The sequence below is a fragment of the Histoplasma capsulatum genome, genomic scaffold (genome assembly GCF_000149585.1).
Source record: "Histoplasma capsulatum NAm1 scaffold_8 genomic scaffold, whole genome shotgun sequence".
Classification (NCBI taxonomy): Eukaryota; Fungi; Ascomycota; class Eurotiomycetes; order Onygenales; family Ajellomycetaceae; genus Histoplasma; species Histoplasma mississippiense.
The window spans coordinates 654,629-673,890 of record NW_001813975.1 but is presented as its reverse complement, the minus strand read 5'-3'; the positions used below and the strand labels follow the sequence as shown (position 1 = coordinate 673,890).

Genomic DNA, 19,262 nt, shown 5'->3' with positions numbered 1-19,262 from the left:
GTAGATACACATGCATACATATACATATATATATATATATTATATAACTATCTAAGATGGGCAAGGGACATCGCTTCTGCCGGAGAAAGGGGTGGTTCTCGATGGAATATGAAATATGGAATATGGAAACCAGGAGTGTTGCTACAGAGATCAGAGATATATATATAATTCATATAATTCATCCCGCCGACTGACTTCCCCCTCATCCTCATCACAAAAATCACATAGGGTATGAACCCAAGTCAGGGCAATAACCAAAGTAAGCACAACCCCCATTAGAATCCCCCCTCCCATCACCACGAGCCCGCTTTCTCCAGGAAGCGGAACTCCCCCTCGCGCACGCGCTCCAGGAACGAAACAAGCCCCAGCTGGCCCGCGAGCCGCCGCACGAGCTCCACCGCCCCACGCATCTCCGCTCCCGTGACCCCGAGATTCCTGCAGCCGAAGAAATGCCTATTTGTTTTGCATACCCCCCAGCGAAGCGCGTCAGTATATATATATATATATATATATATATAGAGAGAGAGAGAGAGAGAGAGAGAGAGAGAGATAGAGAGAGAGATCAAAGAAGAAAAATAAAAAAAATAAACCCACCCCTTCGCCTGCGCCCCCACCCCGTCCGCCAAACAGCACACAAACTCCAGCAGCACCGTCTCGCGCCCGTCCAGGATCCGCGTCTCGGCCATCAGCTCGCCGTAGATGCTCGACACCGCGAAGTAGCTCAGGTCGCCCGCCGAGCTTGCGCTCATCGACGCCAGCACCCGCTCTGCGTGCTTTGAGTAGATCTGCGTGAAGAAGCGCTTGCCGCGCGTGTAGCGCGCTTCGGCGCTCGGGAAGGTCGAGAGCGTGCGGAGCGGTTTGTCGGAGTGCAGGGTGCTGAGGACGGCGGGTTCCGTGGCCGGGCTGGTGGAGAGGGAGGATTGGAGGGCGAGGAGGGCGTTTATGCACTGTGTGTGAGTGTGAGTGTGAGTGAGAGAGACGGGTGTATTGATTGTTATTTTTATTTTATTTTATACTGTATTGTTACTTTTCGTTTGAGAGACAGAAAAAAATTCGACCAACCAAATATATATATATAGATATATATAAAAGATAAAAAAAACTTACACGAGGAAACCCAACCAGCACACTCGCTTTCAAGCAGCTCTCTCGTATTCGCCTGGCAATGCGGAGTTGTCTGTCCTGTGCATCAATGCCATCAACTTGGCCTTCGTCCGCGCAGCGTTGGCTGATATACTTCCACAGCTCGCCGACAGCCGCCTCCTTGTGGAATGCTAGCAGTGAAGCGGTCGCAACGACGTACCAGAGGGAATCTACGCCAGTGACGCTCTGGTCGGGTATAGCCGCGGAGAGGCGGTCGAAGTCAATGTGAGTGGAATTACGTGGTGCAGCATCAGGTTCTCGGCTCGTTTTATCATTAGTAGTGGTGTGATATGGTGAGGTTGGGAACGAGGACGAGGACGATGACGCGGGAGCCGAGGAGGGAGCGAAAATGGCTGCTGACGTCGAGTATGATCTCCTGAGAGGTGCCGCAACATCTTGCCCTGACCTAGACGACAGGTGAGGAGGAGGAGGAGGAGGAGGAGGAGGAGGGTGGCGGGCATTGCGTCCTGGTACCCTCGCTAATGGTGATTCCGATCTCGATATTCTCTGCCTCTCTGGCTCCGTACCGATACATAGTCCATCCGCAGCATCTCCTCGTCCCCTCGATCGCTCTTGGCTTGTGGCACATTTCCGGTACAGCGCCACAAGTCTCCGCAGATATTCGTGCATACCGAACTCCTCCCGAGGAGTGTGCAAACAACTATTTGTATGTATTGCCTCCACTGATCTCCTCTTTCTTACTCGTGGTCCGCCAATCTTGGAGGTGTTGTTGGTATTACTCTCGCTGGAAATAGGAGCAATAATAGCTCCTCTTCCCATCGTAGCAGCTTCAGCAGTTATACCGCTGTAGGGCCGTGCCGACGTATAAATAAGCCCAGGTACAGGCGGAAGCACATACGCATGTAGATATGAATGTACAGGTGACCCAGGCACAACAGGCCTAGTAGTGGACACAGTTTTCACAAGAATCGCGCCAGTCCGCCTCCTGCTGCTGCTGCGCGACAAAAGCCTTCCTCCTGCGGTCGGAGACGAAGAAGCCCGAACGAGAGGGGAGGGAAGCATCACAGAACAGGGCGGGCAATGAAACATATGCCGGCCGCATGTATGGTTTTTAAAATTGCGATTGTTGTCTGTCCCACGCGAGCCAGCCGGAGGAATCTGACCAAATGCCGAGAAAAAAAAGAAAAAAGGAGAAAAAATAGATAAAAAATAAAAATATAAAAACGGCGGGTTCACGGGTTCGCTAGCCCAATATCCTTATGGAAAATCAAGTAATCGGGGCGTGCGCAGTATCACCCAACAACTACTATCACATACACCCGCCGCAAAGAGACACCTCGGGCGGACTGAAGAAAAATTGTCAATTGAGACGGTGGAATGGAGGATGGATTGGAGACCGGACACGAAGCAAAGAGCGGAAAAAAATCGTCTTTGAGTTATTGCTGTGGCATGCGGAAACGGCGGAGGAGTATATGCAAAAAGACCACGCAGTAAGTTAACTAGTTCACCATATCATCATCCAACATCGAGGATAAGATGTTGAGTTAAGTTACATATATATATATAAACAAGCTAACTATGTATGCTGCAAGACAAACCGAGCAAACACGCCAAGCAGAGCCCGGCTGATCGGGGAGCGCTGAGCCGAGGCCGAACGGACGGGAAATATACGAAACGAGGGTGGAGGAGCGTGAGGCGTTGGTGTTTGTTGTTGTTGGGATCGCAGCAGGCGTTCTCGGGGTAATTCCTATTGGTGTATTGCTTCAGTTATGGCCAAAGTGAAGAAGATGGATATTGGTTGCCTATGTTCGGTGGAACTAGGTAAGGTTTGAAAATAGTTTGAAAATATGGTGAAGTCACGGATATATATAAGGGTATGTATGAGAGGAAAAAAAGAAAATCAAGAAATAAAAAAGTAGAAAAAAACAGATTCTAATGAGAAAACAAAAACTTATAATAAGAAAAAAGGAAAAAAAAGGAAGGAAGAAAGAAGACACTAAAATAAAATCTATCCTGATCTCATCATGCTTTATCTGGCCAGTAGGTCTTTATGATGTCCCTCTTATTCACCTTCCCCATTGCGTTCCGTTCGATATTATCCACGAGTTTCAACACGGTAGGCACCTTGTATGAGGCCATTTCTTCCTTCAGTCGAATACGTAGGGGCTTGAGTTCGAGCGCAGGAGTCTGGCCAATGGAGAGTGAAAAATTAGTCGGCTTAGCATCAATCATCCAATACATGGCCAGCGTGTGAAGGGGGGAGGAAGATGAGTGAGAAAGTAAGTAAGTAAGTAAGTAAGTAAGTAAGTAAGTAAGTAAGTAAGTAAGAAAGAAAGAAAGAAAGAAAGAAAGAAAGAAAGAAAAGAACGTACACCAGACCTCTGCTTAACCACAGCCGCCACCCGCTGACCCCATTCCTCATCCGCAAGCCCGACAACCACGACCTCCTGAATCTCGTCCAATGCCAGCATCTTCCTTTCCACTTCTAGTGCCGAGATCTTGTAACCACCAGACTTGATCAGATCAACTGACGCCCGGCCCTGGATATAATACGCCCCGTTCGAATCCCGCTTAGCAACATCGCCCGTCTTAAACCACCCATCCGCGGTAAACTCCTTCGCAGTAGCTTCCGGTCGTCTCCAATATTCCAGAAACACATTATCCCCTTTCACCTCAATCATGCCCGCCTCCTCCGTCTCCACCGCAACCACCTGCCCGGTTTCCTTATTAGTGAGCCGCACCTGCACGCCCGGCAGCGGCCACCCAACGCTGCCGTCAATTCTCGTCTTGATATCGAGCCCACAGCTAATCCCCATGCCGATCTCTGTCATGCCATACCGTTCCAGCAGCACCTGGCCCGTAATCTCCGCGAATTTCGTCTTGATGGGTGTGGGCAGGGCCGCCGAGCCACTGACAACCAGACGTAGGGCCTTCGTGCCCCTCCGTGCAACCGGCTCCAGCTCCGTCGACCGGATGTGCGCATCGAAGTAGTCCACAAGCCGCGAGTAGACGGTCGGCACGGCGAAGAACATCGTCGACGAGCCCCGATCGTACCACCGCCTCCAGACCACGGCGGGATCGAACTTGGGGTACATTTCCACTGTCGCGCCGGCGAGGAGCGTGGCCGTGAGCCCGTTGATGATCCCATGCACATGGTGCAAGGGGAGCACATGGATGAGGTGGTCTGCCGGGGTATATTCCCAGGCCTTGGCAAGGCACTCCGATTGGAATGTTATGTTTTTGTGGGTTGTGACGCAGCCTTTGGGGTTTGAGGTTGTTCCGGACGTATATATCATCAATGCGCGCCTGGATTGGGGGAGGGAAGCGTGGAACGGTGGTAGGGGCACTGGAGATTTCGTGCTGGCGACGAATGGGGTTAGATCAAAAAAGGGAATATCGGGACAAGCTTCTCGAATGGCGGTTTTCATATGGCTGAATGAGGGATGGAGGATGATCAACGAAGGATCCGAATCGGTAATGGTATATATGATTTCCTTCGCCGGATGGGTGGTGCCTGTTATGGTTAAACCGGTTAGCTTTTCCAACAAGTAACAAGTAACAAGTAAAAAACAAAAAAACAAAAAACAACAATTGAATATATCTCCTACACAATGGCACGCATACTCCGCCGGTAGCCCATACAGCCCACTGACAAACAACATAGTCGTATCCCGCGGGTGTCAAAAACGCAATGCGTCGCTCCTCCAAATCCCCTGCCAGCTCCAGCTTCAAGGACCCCAGAATCTGCATCTTAAGGCACGAAACGTCCGCCAGGAGCTGGGCATAGGTGAAGCTTTGGCCCTTGGCTGTGTCAATGATTGCGAGTTTGCCGGCATCTTTCTGAGCGTGGTTCCGCGCAGCTAGTAGGAGAGGAAGCGAAGGAATTGAGGTCGATTTGTCGTTGTTATTGCTGTTGTTCTTATAAGTATTATTATTACTATCGGTCTCAATATTACCAGATTGTTGCCATCGATTCCGTATGAATTGGAATGTGAAATATGGAATCGAGAGTGCCGCGGCCATCCAGAGAGTAATGAGAGCCCAGTTATGTTGACAGTCCCTGGAGGGACTGACCAACGACATTCTCGCCGTAGCTGTCGCTCTAGCAGCGGGTTTTTAAAGGAATCGGAGCTGGAGGCAAGGAGCTGACACCCAATTTCTCGAACTTTGACGTGCGTATACGCCGGGGGGCTGGGAGCTTGCTATGGAGTGACTGATGACGGAGGGATGGTGAAGGGGCTTGCCGGAGGGCGTTTTGGAGATCGAGCCCTGCGCGGCTGTATGGGGGTTGACTTTCAGACACGAGGATCCGCGTGCTAGGTCCTGGGATAGAATAGCGAGCCCCGATGCCAGGCCTCCGGTGTGGAGATAGATACCTTCATACAGTACATAGTACGTCTGTGAATTCTTATTCTTTTGTCATTGGGAGCATCGCCAAGCTCCACAACCTTGGCCCTGGTATTATATAACTAGCCCGAAGTGGCGCCTCGGCTGTCTCATCAAGCTTCGGTGGAACGGTAAGGGTTCCTGGGGAGGTTGGAATTGAAGCGGCTTTCGCTGCCCCCGGTGCTGAAGCACTACCAGCTCCGAGCAGCTCAGTTTTTAAGGGCCTTGGAATGGACGCTGATCGCCATGATCGTCCAACACTGGCCGGCCACCGACTCACCGCCGAAACCCTGGTCAACAGGGGGCAGCTGGCTTGGAAGCTATTCCCAACTATCCCCAACTATCCCCAACTCCCGCGCTGCGGTCAGCACCACACGCGCGCACCAATGTCAATCCTGCACTTTCGGGATGCGGGATGCGAGGGATGCGATGGATGCAGCAATGGAACATCAGGACCGCTATCGCCGTTTCCAGTGCTAACGGCGATGCGCTTTGGCTGTAATTGTAGCTCAGGCTTTATCTCATTCAAGGTCTTCGTCAAGGTATGGCAAACCGCTCTGGATACTCAACCCGCCCGCCTAATCCTTGGAGCAATCGCTTCTCATCATACGGGGGACATACTACGTGCATGTATGTATGTACCCCAGGATTGGATGTGATGGATTTGTTTTGCGCGGGGTCAATAGAACGCACCTGGCGCTTTGCCTGCGTTTACTGCAGTTCTTTTAAACAGTCGGTATACTTCTTCGGGCAGTGGCTTATTCGCATGCCAATCCGTTGAAATATTATCTATAAATATTTGCTGCAACTCCCAACCTTCTCGCTGATTGCGCTCGCCTTCTACTTTGCTTCCCGATTCTCGCCTGAAGTTGGTTGCTTTGGCTGCCCTGTTCTGGCCCTCTTCAGTTCAGTTTTCTCCTACATCAATAAACAACCCTCAACACCGTGATCCACTCTTTGAGATCCCGTGTCCTATCGCAGCTTGCAATGTTTATCTCGCTGCTGGTCAACTAAACCTAGCTTTTCACTCATCATGGCGATCACCAATTATGCCGAAAAGGACGCTGTTGTCTCCGCAGACATCAGCGAGGACAAAATGGCCCACAGCGAAGCAGTGCCCGAGAAGGACGTTGCTGTCAATCGCGACTATGCGGGTGCCGCTCCAAAGACTGATCCAGCGGAGATCCGTCTGGTCCGCAAGCTGGATTTTAGAATCATTGTCCGTATATTTCATCTTTCCCTCTTTTATTGTCGCTTTATGTTATTGTATGGTCCACCAGTGGGCAGCTAACCAACAGTTGTCCTTACAGCCAATGCTGGTCGTCATGTATTTTCTCAACTACATCGACCGTAACACTCTTGCCCAGGCACGCCTTGACAACCTCGAGAAGGAGCTGGGCATGGAGGGCGAATACCAATTCAACACGACCATTTCCATCCTCTTCGTCGGCTACGTCCTGATGCAGATTCCTAGCAATATGCTAATCACCCGGATTAGACCAAGCATCTATATGAGCTCGTGGATGATTATTTGGTCAATTGTGTCAGGTTCGTCGCGAATTGGAGAAAATTCTAATGTAAAAAGGAAGAAACTAGCGATTGGAATATTCCGATATGTTGTAACTGCGGGAAACGGAAAAAGCAGCTAACTCCCCATCCAGCTTGTACGTCCTTGGTCAAGTCCTATTCTGGCATGGTGGTGTGTCGTTTCTTGCTCGGGGTAACTGAAGCACCGGTGTGTACATACGACTTCCTCCCCTGCTCTTTGATTCTGGCGAGGCCAGACCACGTCTAATCATTTCATTGCGTAGTTCTATCCAGGCGCGACATATCTTCTGGCCATATTTTACACTCGAAAAGGTTCACTGGTCTTCTACTTTCCACCTATCAGGCGTTATGTATCTTTCATAAGCCATTGCCTAACGCACATGTTTCTATAACAGAGGTTGCAGCTCGAATTGCCGTTTTGTATTGTGCACAGATCCTTGCAACAGGATTTGCTGGTTTAATTGCTGCAGGAGTATTTAAGGATCTGGATGATGCAAGAGGCCTCTCTGGCTGGAGATGGTATGTGATCACATACATTATTTCTCGAGCACTGAAATAATCCAACTAAAAGAACCTCCCCCATCTACCCTCGCCTCCTAGGCTATTTATCATCGAAGGCTGCACGACCACTGCCGTAGCAATAGGAGGGTTCTGGTTTTTACCAGATACCCCAAGCACAACCCGCTGGCTCAACACCACCGAACGTGAACTCGCCCACGCCCGAATCGAACGGGATAAAATGGGTGAGGAATCGGCCAAGATCTCAGCCATGGAAGGCCTAAGGCAAGCAGTTAGGGACAAGCGCACATGGATCTTCTGCCTCATGCAAAACTTCCACCTGGCAGCCTGCTGTTTCAACAGCTTTTTCCCAACGTATGTAGCCAACCCCGACCCACCCCAATACAGGCAACACATCTGTTGAACGAAAGCCAACCCCTCACAAACCAGCGTCGTCAAAACCCTCGGTTTCCCCAAGACGGAAACCCTCCTCCTAACATGCCCGCCATTCATCTTCGCCGCCGCCGCCGCCATATTCATGGGCTGGAGCTCTGGGCGCCACCACGAGCGTACCTGGCACATCACCGGGGGTCTCAGTGTCGCAATAGTCGGATTCATAATCGCCTCGTCAACCCTCAACACGGCCGGGCGCTACGTCGCATGTTTCATCTTCCCAATCGGCGCATACTCGGTCAACTCCGTGATCATCGGCTGGGTGTCGTCGACGCTGTCGCAGACGCGCGAGAAGCGGGCCGTGGTGCTGGCGATGCATAACGTTGCGGGCCAGATTGGGTATATCTACGGCGCGTACGTGTGGCCGAATTATGACAGGCCGCGGTTTGCGATTGGGTTTGGGGTTTCGGCTGGGTTTGCGTTTGGGGCGATTGTGTGTGCGTGGTGGATGCGGACGTTGTTGAAGAGGGAGAATCGGAGGTTGAAGGAGGTGACCGGGGATATGATTGTTAATTACTACGGGTATTGATAAAAGGAAGAGAAAAAGAGATTGTTGGGATGGTTTTGTGCCTTTTTTTTTTTTTTTTTTTTTTTTTTTTTTTTCTTTCTTTCTTAAATCAATTTTCTGCCTAGTCTTTTCCTTCGTGCAGCGTTTCAATTTCAAATGAACTGGAATTTCTATTTCGTATTGAATATTTCATTGATCGGGCAGTAGTGATGACGTTGGATGGAGGGGGAAAAGGGAGGAGGTTAACTTTACATCAACCCCTCCAAGCACAAAAGCTGTATGGACGGGGCCGCAGGGGGAGGGAGGTTTGGACTTGATATCGCGACACTTCGGGCGACGGAGAGTATGAACAGCGCTTCTCTTATACAGCCACCATCATCAATGATCAAAGCTTGAACACAGTATGGCTGACATGTCTATCTCTCCATGAATAATCCCAATCTACACTAGCACTACCCATCCGGCGGCCTAAGTTAAGTATATGTTGGGCATGGTGGGACGTTGCCCCGGCGACGTAGAAGGAAGCCGAGGATTGCTGCCTTCATCTATCTCTTCCTTAAACTAACTATATAGAACGTAGTAGTCATGCTCCTTCTTCCAGATTGATTGAGGCCTTGGTTGGTTGGTTGGTTGGTTGTTTGATTGATTGATTTTATTTGATTAACTGTACAATTCAATTATCAAGACATACAATGACACAATCATCCATTGGGAACTCAGAAAATCCCATTCATAATAAATCTATCTCGTGTGCTCTCAGGGTTAAAGTAAGGTCCTGTTGCTGCTTTCACACTTGTCTATTTTGGGGACAGAGGGGCGTTATGTTGTCTTATTCATAGTATCATCTTGTTCTGTAATCACTTGGTCAAAGTCTTCTCAAAAGCCCAATCATGTAGATTTCATAAATTGTCCAACGCATTGAAAAAAATCCGCCCGTGCAGTTTCTCCAACCATATACGGCACTTTTTGACCTGTCTCCTTTCCCCTGTGCCGGACATGATCCTCGTTAATCATCGACAGGGGTAGGGATGGGTGAAGAATTTCTGGGGTTGGCGGGGGTGAGTTCATATATATTTGATTATTACTTGTATGGCCATGTCGTGCATGCATTGGGGTGTTTCCTTCTTTCGCTGTTTTGGTTCGTTGAAATCCATTATGGAGTGGGGTAGTGGGAGATGCGCGCATGGGTTATGGATATAAAAGGGTTGCAACGACCACTCTACGTGATGTGACGCAATGCGGCACAATCACAATGCGACGTGGTAAGGGTGATATAAACAGGGGAAATCTGTATCTGGTGCATAGTTCACATTTTTAGATTTTAGAATCCGGAGGAGCAAGTTGTCGACACAGGCCGTGGAGGAGAATCAAGTGATGGAGCAGTGGTTGAAGTCCCTGCGGATGCGTCCATATAAAATTGCATCGTATCCCGTTCCCAATTAATTCCTGATGTTTGGCCTTCCCCCTCCGCATATATCTCTATGAATGATAGTTCCGCCCCAATCGCTTTCCTCGTGGTTTCTTGATTATCCCAATCTTTCTCAATTGTAGCTGCCAAAACCCCGTAAAAAAAGTAATAGCATCCCTCCCAACAATGCATCTCATCACCTCCCTCCTCACGCTTACCGCTATTGCCACCCACGTCTCCGGGCATGGCCTCGTCAAGTCTCCCGCAGCCCGTGTTCCTGGTGATGCCGCTGCTGCTGTGTGCGGTCAAACCATGGTAGACTTCTACAAAGCAGACAACACCTCGTACCCTGAAGCTTTGGTTCGCGCCGGCGGGACCAAAGACCCTAAATATAATCCAAAACTCTGTAACCTGTGGCTATGCAGAGGGTACCAGTTCCAAGACAATGCCGATAATGTCTTTGAGTACAAGCCCGGCGATAAGGTCCCTATCGAGGTCTTTATCCGGGTCCCACACTTGGGATACGCGAACGTGAGCGTCGTGGACACGATGAAGAACGAGGTTGTGGGCGAACCACTGAAGGCTTGGAAGGAGTACGCTGATCCAGCGAAGTTTCCGAATCTGCCGGAGGATCAGGTGAAATTCAGTGTTACGGTGCCGGATCTGATGGGAAAGTGTGCGAAGCCTGGCCGATGTGTATGTTCTGCTATCAGTTTTCTTCACTCTGTTGCTGTTTCTCCAATGGGATTGGATGGCTGGTTGAAGGAATATGACTGCGTGATGCTAATCGATAAATGCGACTAGGTGATTCAATGGTATTGGCTGGGTCGTAGGCAGACCTATGAGTCCTGCATCGATTTCACACAGATGGCCCCGGAAGCTCCTAAGATCCGGGGTCGCTCGTAGAGGCTGTATATGCGGTTTACCACGCATTTTGATGGGTGGAGGATGTTTCTCATAACTTCCTGCCGGGATACTCCATTCGTTGACTTTTGTATGTAAGGAGTGATGTTGAAAAAAGCAGAGGTTTGCTTGAGATGGAGCGAGGGGGGGGCTCCATTCAGGGAGCTAATCGGGAAACAAGTGGCATAGTAAATGTAAGTATGTGATGGAATATGAAACGGAATGGAAAAGGGAACAATGTACTGTACATGGCATGTAGAAAAAAAGAACTGAGTTGTGACAAAAAAATGAAGATGTCCAAGTAAAATTGGTACAAGCGCGTTAATATAATTAACTACGCTGGACATTTCAGATCTTAACGTCATGGAAGCGTGCGTTGCGCATACGCACGGGAAGGAAGATCGACCATCAGTAGCTACAACAGCACTGTGACGAGGCGTAAATGCAGTAGGGGGAAAGTATAAAACGTGAATATAGAGAGTATCCTCAAGAGAAGCCCGGTGCATGACCCAAAACCCAAAGGAAAACAAAGCATACCGTCCATGATCCGATAATCAAAGGATCTCCAACTCCGCAAACTCCACAACCAGACCGTCGGGTCCTACTCCACCAGGCCCGTCATCTGCTGAACGATTACCTGTGCTACTTCCACCCCACACCATCCCCTTATCCCTACCCTTGGATGAATTGATTCCCATTCCTCGTCTTCCAAGCTGTACTACCCATCGAGGGTAGTTGGTACCAAACCCAGAGGGAATGGGCGATGGGCTCTGACTTGATACAGAGAGAATTGATGCTCGTGGGCTGATGCGGCATGGCGAGAGGAGAAAGACACCAGTCCGCGCTATCGGCCATCGCACTCACGGATGAGGCATCTACAGTTCCAGCAGAGAATTCGAGTCCAGCTTTTACCCATTCGCAGGGAGTGGTGTGGCAGTTGGGTGTGGATAAGGGTGAGGTGCTTGTGCTGCTTGATGTTGTCGAGGCGGCCGGTCAGTTTGACTGCTCGTAACTGTACGAGCATCACTCTCATTATTCGTGCGGTTCGTATGCGCATGTCGGTTGTTACTGTCATCGCTATTACGATTAGTAGTTGATGGCGATTGTGCTTGTCGCGGTGCTGGACCAAGCTGTGGAGCTTCCGTGAGATGCATAGCCCAACACGTAGCAAAAACATTCAATTCACACCATATGGATCAGGAGTACAAGTTCATGTACACTAAATGTCCTGAATCCCCACCTCCACTGTCTGGATCCTTTTATTGCGCCCTCTGCACTGCATTCTGGTTTCATGAATGGACCCGAATCCGGCATTGAAATTCCCATATAGGTCCAACGATGGTGCAAAAGCTCACTCCAACCCCCCCCCCCCCCCCATGTCGGAGGGATGAGGGAGAGGTGGTTTAGTACTGTGGTGACTTGCTCCGCAAAGAAGGTGCATTCGTCAGGTGACGGGTGCAAGAGGATCCGGATAGCATAAATGGTGATGCTAATTTTATATGCCGAAGCAAGGTGGTAGAGCGCATCCGAGTTTGAAAATGGAATGTTACTGTCCGTGGAATCATATGATTCAAGAACAGGAGTGCGCCAATGAGGTCCCCTTGATAAATGGTGGTCAGAGACCTGGTACTCCGTGCCAGTATACAGGGAAGAACAAATATCTCGCGTCCAACGTTCTGGGTCGAAAGAATTAATTTGAGATAAAATGGTGGAGATATTTACTCTCGGCGCGAGGGTTTGTGGTGAACTGGCTGTATGCCGTAGGGATGAAATGTAAAGGATTATGCGGAGCAGGGAACCCGGACAACCAAGCCAAACTTTTTTCTCAGTATCTGATAGAAGATTTGGTGATGTTATAAGATGTGATGATATCGGTTCAGACCAACTCCCGGACGGAGTGAGAGTGGAACCCATAATGTCGAAACTTTGACGACGAATCGAGTTAGTCAAAACACATCCCTCTCTATATGCTGATCAAGGACGAGAGGTATATAACTCAAGAAGAGGGCTAATGCCATTTATACGCACGTCAGACAGCTTCCTGCTAGGAACATATTAAAGCCGTCGTAGATTGCACGAGGCAATGGTGACGCCCCATCCGAGGCCTTCGCTAGCAGCGGGAAAATATGACTCTGGAGCAGCTTCTTAGCACCTTCGACATGGACTTTCCAAGTCCCGCGCCCTGACTCTACCATGTCAAGAACCATTAGGAGAAGCGCGGAAGCAATTGATGCATCTTCTCCTCGCGTCTTGGGATTTGACAAGGTTTGCTCCAGTTGACAAAGCGCTCGATGCTTTAGAACTAACAGATGCTGATAAGCAACTCGTACATTTGGATTAGGCGAGCGCACGAATTGTTCGCCATCCTCTAACAGCGATTCTTTGAATTTGCAGGAGCGCTCGACGGGCTGCGATTGGTCTGAATAGTGAAGGATGTGTAAATGGTGACATGCCCCGATTGCAGCCATTGCGGCGCACAAACCAGAGGAAACATTAACCAACTGAATAAGACGGCGATATGGGATTGTTGTGAGGAACTTCGAAGAGTACCATCAGTTTACAAAAATTGCGATCAACTGCCGCATCTGTCAGCAAAACTTGATTTGTGGAAAAGGTAACTCAACGGGCGGTACTTACAATAGGCGAGGTAGTGTCTTGATATTTTGTCCAAGCCTTGGAATAGCGGATCTATCAATGTCAGAGGGATGGACGGGTTGAATTCTCTTTCGCTTTCATTGCATCGACCGCTTGAGTTCCATTCAGGGAATGCCACCCCTGATCGTGGCCATTCTTCCACGACATTGGAGACGTCTAACGGTGACGACCACGAGCTAAAGCACCCGATGTTGCAGGGTAAGCCCAGAGACGCTTGGACTGAACCCAAGCCGCCAGAGGAGACAGAATCTGCAGGTTCGTTTCCCGCAGGCGGAACAACGCCATGCACTGGGTAACCTGGAGAGGGCTTCTTCGCTGTGACGTTGCCGAATGTCAAGCCCATCATCTTTCCCCGGCTGGCAATTCCCCGCACCCAAGTAATCGGTTTTGTATACCCCAAACATGCCTTCTGCGCTTTATCGCACTTTTGGCAAGTTGGAAGCAGCCGATCGCATGTCACCCGTCGGCGACGACAGGTATAACATGGACCCGCTGAAAATTTTTTGCTGCCGGTGGGAATTTGCTGCGGCGGGGTCTTGGAAGTTGTCGACCCCAAAGAGAGCATGCTCCTTTCCCCCAGATCAACTCCGCAATCGACATCATTCCCGCCCATCAAACCAGAATCACACTACCGCATATCAAATTAAGATCAATAGGGAAGGACTCGGGAGAATAGATCCAAAATCATTCACAAGGGACCCAGATCAATGATGGATGAAGTCAAGATATCTCGCCACTCGAATGATAACGACATCGGCCGACAAGGCCGAGTTAGGGCTTGCATCTTGGCTGCCTCCTTGGGCTTAGTGTCCCGGCGCCGTTGGTGGCTGAAGACCCTCGGCAATGGAAAAGGTAAAAAGGCTCTCGGCAAACTCACGCAAAAAGAGCCGCGCTTGGCATCAAACCTTACTTTAACCAGGCCAAACCCTCCGCTTGGCTCCCTTTCTCCGCCAAAACCGTGTGTTTGAAGAAAGTTATTGACCCACTCCTGAATAAAATTTGTGTGTTTTTTTGGTTGAACTTTTGTATATATAGACCTGCTCGGTATCTCGAATCAAAATGGAGGCTTCATCGGTCACTCAATCGTTTCGGTGTGTTTTCATGACATGCACCCAGTGTTACCCTCAGTTCTACGGTCATGCCGCCGACAGTTCCGGTACTTTCTCGCGTTCCAACTCATGGAGAGCGCGCTCGCTCTGCCACCGAACATCGAAATGATTCGCAGCCCCAGGTACATCCTACTCAGCAGGATGAGAAAACTTTGGCGGACCTGCATCGGACGTTAACTGAGTTCTCCGAGGGGAACCATCCCCAGTACGCTGAGCCACATTCAACCCTTGACAAATACTTAAGGGAACACGGTGTGAAAGTTGAAGCCGGCGAACCGCTTGGTCGACTCGGAGTGTGTTTCAAGAACTTGTCGACTTGGGGAATGCGGAACGAGCATGCGCAGGTGAAAACTTTAGCGCATGCGGTATGGCGGACATGTACCTTTCAAGACGTCTACGAGTGGACTGTCAAACGGTGGATTGCTCCTCCGCGGCTGCAAGATGGGAGACCCCTCATCAATGATTTTTCCGGGGTTGTTCGCAGTGGAGAGATTATGTTGTATGTAACTCCTAGCCGTGGCGCAGCCTTCAACAGAATTAAAGCATTGATGTTTCTCTCTCAAGGGTATTGGGGCGTCCAGGTGCGGGCTGTTCGACGTTTTTGCGAACAATAGCAAATCACCACTCCTCATTTTTAGGCGTGACTGGGTCGCTTGATTATTCCGGGCTCAAGCCGAAGGATATTTCGAAATATTTCAAGGGCGAGGTTGTATATATCCCGGAAGAAGATAATCACTTTCCCACTTTGACTGCGCGCCAGACATTGGAATTTGCTTTGGAAACCAAGACTCCAAAAAGATTAAGGCATAGAATCTCGGAGATGTTGGAGATATATGGTCGAGTTTTCGGCATATCTCACGCTATGGACACACTTGTTGGAAATGAATATATCCGCGGTATTTCCGGAGGTGAAAGGAAACGGCTGTCAATAGTCGAGTCTTTGGCCACTGATTCGGCCGTCGCTGCGTGGGACAATTCTACTAGGGGTTTGGATGCTGCCGCTGCAGTCGATTATGCTCGCAGCCTTCGAATCATGACGGATACCTGTGGCAAAGCGACTATCGTGACGCTCTACCAGGCATCTGACGCTGTTTACAGCTTTGCCGATCGGGTTATGATCATCGATGAAGGCCGTATGTTATACCAGGGGCCTGCGAACAAAGCCAAGTCATATTTCGAGAACTTGGGCTACAAGTGTCATCCTAGACAAACGATCACCGATTTCCTGACTGGTATAGCATCTGACCGAACGAGAGCTTTTCGGGATGGGTATGAGACACGCGCTCCAAAGGGCGCAGTTGAGTTGGAAAGAGCGTTCAAGGAAAGCGAATATTTCAAGATCATCCAGCAGGATATCCAGAATTACGAAGCGGAGCTTTCCCGAATGCATCAAACTTGCGAGTCCAGCAACGGTTTGGAGAGCTTCAGAACCATTTCTCGGCAGAAGAAATCCCGTTTCGTTTCTGCCAAGTCAGTTTACAACACTTCGCTGGTAAAACAAGTTACTCTTTGCACGAAGCGTCAGTGGTGGCTTCTTAAGGGATATCCTTCACATCTGTACATGAAACTCGCAAGCTCAATTGTCCTGGGGCTTTTGATATCGTCCCTATTTTACGACCTTCCAACGAATCTGCAGGGTGCTTTTTCCCGAGGAGGTCTCGTCTTTTATAGTATTCTCACCTTGCCATGGATACAACTAGCTGAACTCGAGGATTCTGTTCATGGTCGTGATATCATTAGCCGTCAGAAAAGATTCGCCTTTGTGAGACCAAGCGCGGTTGCGTTTGCTCGTACCCTGTTCGACTTCGTTACTGTCTTCGTAATGACGGCTGTATTCTCTATAATCGTTTATTTTATCGCAGGCTTGAAAATGGAGGCAAGTTCTTCTTAGATGCCCACTGAAACTCTCCTACCGAGAGTCTCACTTCACTGTGTTGCTAATACACAGTGTATATAGGCTGGAGCCTTTTTCATATTCTTCCTCATTTCATACCTACACACTATTTGCCATACTGCGCAATTCCGGTTATTTGCATCTTTCTCAAGTTTCGAAGTTGCTCTGCGATACTGTGGCGTGGCATTCCTAATGGCGATTACTTACGGTGGCTACCTTCTTCCGCTAAACCAACTCACTTCTCGAGTGCCTTGGGTTGGATGGATCGCGGTAGGGAGACCAAATGTATGCTTAGGCTTTTTTCACGCTAACCATGTTTCCTAGTATACCACACCCGCCCTCTATGCATTTGAGGCATGTATGGCCACCGAGTTTCATAACCTGCAGCTTTCATGCGAGCCAAGGTCGATTATCCCTTCAGGTCCTGATTACACAGATACAAGATACCAAACTTGTGCGGGCGCAGGGAGTTTACCAGGACATCTCAAAATCGGTGGTGACGCATACCTAGCCGAAAAATATGGTTTTTATTATCATAACGTGTGGAGGGACTTTGGTATTTTAATTTTGTTTATCGTAGCGTATACCGCTAGTAACGCCTGGCTTTGCGAGACCATTGAATGGGATGATGGCTCTGCTGGTGCCGTTTCATTCAACCGGAAGAGGAAATCTCCATTCAGTGCTGCAGCTAGTGATGAGGAAAATAGGGCATTCGATGTCGACCACAAAGCTTCTCCGGCGACGACAAACGTGGACATTGCTGGCACCCCCTCCGAGCAAATTGCAACGACGCAATCAGCATTCGCATGGCGAAATTTGACATACACTATCCGTCAAGGTGACTCGGACCGGGTTCTATTAAATGACGTTTCTGGATATTGCCAACCTGGGACGCTGACTGCATTAGTCGGCTCATCTGGTGCTGGTAAATCAACATGTAGGTTGATCTACTCAGCCACTGGTAATTAGTTCCAAATGGGTAATTGACGCTTTTCCTAGTGCTAACCACACTTACTCAACGCCAGAACACTGGCACGGTAACTGGCGATATAATGATTAATGGTCAAACTCCAGATGTCAGCTTTCGTCGAAAAATTGGGTATTGCCAACAGATGGACATTCATGATAAAACAAGTACCATCCGGGAAGCGTTCGAATTTTCGGCATTACTCCGTCAGGGAGCTGACATATCACGCAAGGAAAAACTTGCTTATGTGGACATTATACTGCATATTCTGGAACTTACAGAGTTGCAAGATGCGGTAATAGGCTCTCTTCCGATAGAGCAAAAAAGGAGGACGACGATTGGTGTTGAGCTTTGCGCCAAACCAAGCCATCTCCTGTTTTTAGATGAACCTACCAGCGTACGTCGTTGCCCTTCCCTTTCCTTCCCTATCATCTTGTACGTTGAAAATAACACTCGTCAGCAATAGGGTCTCGATAGCGAAGGTGCCTTCAGCATCGTTGTATTGTTAAGGAAACTGGCGGATGCAGGCCTTGCCATTTTGTGTACTATCCACCAAGCAAGTCATCAACAAATCGAAGTTGTGCGTAGTCGCTTCCTATTCTCTGATACCCTTGGACTTTAGCTAAACGTAATTACAGTTCGATCGAGTTCTAGCTCTCAACCCCGGAGGCAATGTCTTTTACTTCGGTGAAGTCGGGCCATCCGGGAAAACTATTTGCGATTATTTTGGGCGTCATGGTGTTTTCATTGAAGATGAAAAGAATGTTGCTGATCTGCTAATTGAGGTTGGTGTCGGAATATGTAAAGTGAAAGGGAAACAATTGGACTGGAATGAGATATGGAAACACTCACCTGAGGCATCCAAAGTGCAGGAAGAAGCCGATATCATTTGCAGCCGCGAAAATGGTGAGCATGTTATCGATCAAATAAGGGATAAGGATGAATTTGCCTCCCCGACATGGGAACAAATTGTTGAACTCACTAAGCGCACGAGTCGGCATTACTGGCGTTCACCCGAGTACCCATATTCGAGACTCTATGCATCAGCCATCCACGCTTTGCTCAACGGCCTCACCTACCTCCAGATCGGAAACAGCGAGACAGATATGCAATCGCGAGCTTTTTCCTGTTTCTTGATTCTTATGCTTGTCCCTGAATTTGTTAATGGAACATCAATGAAATTCACTGAGAATCGGGACATGTGGGAAGAACGCGAATATCCCAGCAGAATATATGGATGGATCAGTTTCACAACCGCCCAAATCCTATCTGAGCTACCATACGCACTTGCTGGGGGTGCCATTTTTTATCTCCTTTTCTATTACGCTGTGGGACTCCCTCTCGGTGTTCCTGCCGGATATACATTTCTTATGGTCCTCTTTTTCCACCTTTTCTCAACATCCTGGGGACAATGGATTGCTGCAATGAGGTACGTACTCCCAATTCATAACAAATAAAATTATAAAATACATACCGGGGAAAAAGTCACGCTAACGAGCCTCCTCCAGCTCTGACGCTGTCATGGCTGCCAACCTCATGCCGTTTTTCCTTATCATGTGCGAGTTGTTCAATGGCGTGCTACATCCTAAGGAGGAAATGTCAGTTTTCTGGGCTTACACCATGTATTACTTGGCGCCATTTACATATTGGATTGGGGGAATTCTTTCGATGATCATGAAGGTGCCAAAGTTACCTGCACTGCGAGCGAGTGATTACTTTTCACGCTCCCCAAACCAACTTGCGACAGTATGCGGGCTCGTGGATTTCTTCGCTATGGGTACCTGCCAAATCCTGATGATATGGGAAACTGCAGTATTGGTCTTACAATA

The 19,262-nt window shown here is 49.0% G+C and overlaps 6 protein-coding genes across 6 annotated transcripts in view; 3 read left to right on the top strand and 3 right to left on the bottom strand.

Moving 5' to 3' along the window:
- Positions 1 to 293: 293 nt before the first annotated feature.
- On the bottom strand, positions 294 to 2,166 carry HCAG_07188 (predicted protein; the record flags this gene model as incomplete). The annotated part of the gene is made up of 3 exons (XM_001537716.1): positions 294 to 453; positions 595 to 947; positions 1,108 to 2,166. The coding sequence occupies 3 exons, from the start codon at positions 2,164 to 2,166 to the stop codon at positions 294 to 296; spliced, it is 1,572 nt and encodes a 523-aa protein (XP_001537766.1).
- A 960-nt stretch (positions 2,167 to 3,126) lies between these two features.
- HCAG_07187 (conserved hypothetical protein) lies at positions 3,127 to 5,187 on the bottom strand (the record flags this gene model as incomplete). The annotated part of the gene is made up of 4 exons (XM_001537715.1): positions 3,127 to 3,291; positions 3,477 to 4,640; positions 4,729 to 5,022; positions 5,179 to 5,187. The coding sequence occupies 4 exons, from the start codon at positions 5,185 to 5,187 to the stop codon at positions 3,127 to 3,129; spliced, it is 1,632 nt and encodes a 543-aa protein (XP_001537765.1).
- A 1,336-nt stretch (positions 5,188 to 6,523) lies between these two features.
- On the top strand, positions 6,524 to 8,518 carry HCAG_07186 (conserved hypothetical protein; the record flags this gene model as incomplete). The annotated part of the gene is made up of 6 exons (XM_001537714.1): positions 6,524 to 6,709; positions 6,801 to 7,038; positions 7,152 to 7,225; positions 7,403 to 7,557; positions 7,639 to 7,911; positions 7,987 to 8,518. 6 exons carry the CDS (start codon positions 6,524 to 6,526, stop codon positions 8,516 to 8,518), a joined length of 1,458 nt encoding a protein of 485 aa, XP_001537764.1.
- Positions 8,519 to 10,091: 1,573 nt separating this feature from the next.
- Positions 10,092 to 10,811, top strand: HCAG_07185 (conserved hypothetical protein; the record flags this gene model as incomplete). Its single annotated transcript, XM_001537713.1, has 2 exons — positions 10,092 to 10,601; positions 10,710 to 10,811. 2 exons carry the CDS (start codon positions 10,092 to 10,094, stop codon positions 10,809 to 10,811), a joined length of 612 nt encoding a protein of 203 aa, XP_001537763.1.
- A 551-nt stretch (positions 10,812 to 11,362) lies between these two features.
- Positions 11,363 to 14,076, bottom strand: HCAG_07184 (predicted protein; the record flags this gene model as incomplete). Its single annotated transcript, XM_001537712.1, has 5 exons — positions 11,363 to 11,480; positions 11,669 to 11,876; positions 12,164 to 12,408; positions 12,837 to 13,227; positions 13,446 to 14,076. The coding sequence occupies 5 exons, from the start codon at positions 14,074 to 14,076 to the stop codon at positions 11,363 to 11,365; spliced, it is 1,593 nt and encodes a 530-aa protein (XP_001537762.1).
- A 446-nt stretch (positions 14,077 to 14,522) lies between these two features.
- HCAG_07183 (hypothetical protein) overlaps positions 14,523 to 19,262 on the top strand; it is a gene marked incomplete at both ends in the record, with an annotated part of 5,392 nt that continues 652 nt past the window's right edge. Inside the window, 9 exons of the mRNA XM_001537711.1 lie at positions 14,523 to 14,554; positions 14,592 to 15,071; positions 15,383 to 16,391; positions 16,530 to 16,751; positions 16,791 to 17,403; positions 17,466 to 17,830; positions 17,900 to 18,013; positions 18,072 to 18,862; positions 18,942 to 19,031. Coding sequence (XP_001537761.1) covers positions 14,523 to 14,554; positions 14,592 to 15,071; positions 15,383 to 16,391; positions 16,530 to 16,751; positions 16,791 to 17,403; positions 17,466 to 17,830; positions 17,900 to 18,013; positions 18,072 to 18,862; positions 18,942 to 19,031 — 3,716 coding nt within the window. The remainder of the gene's footprint in view (positions 14,555 to 14,591; positions 15,072 to 15,382; positions 16,392 to 16,529; positions 16,752 to 16,790; positions 17,404 to 17,465; positions 17,831 to 17,899; positions 18,014 to 18,071; positions 18,863 to 18,941; positions 19,032 to 19,262) is intronic.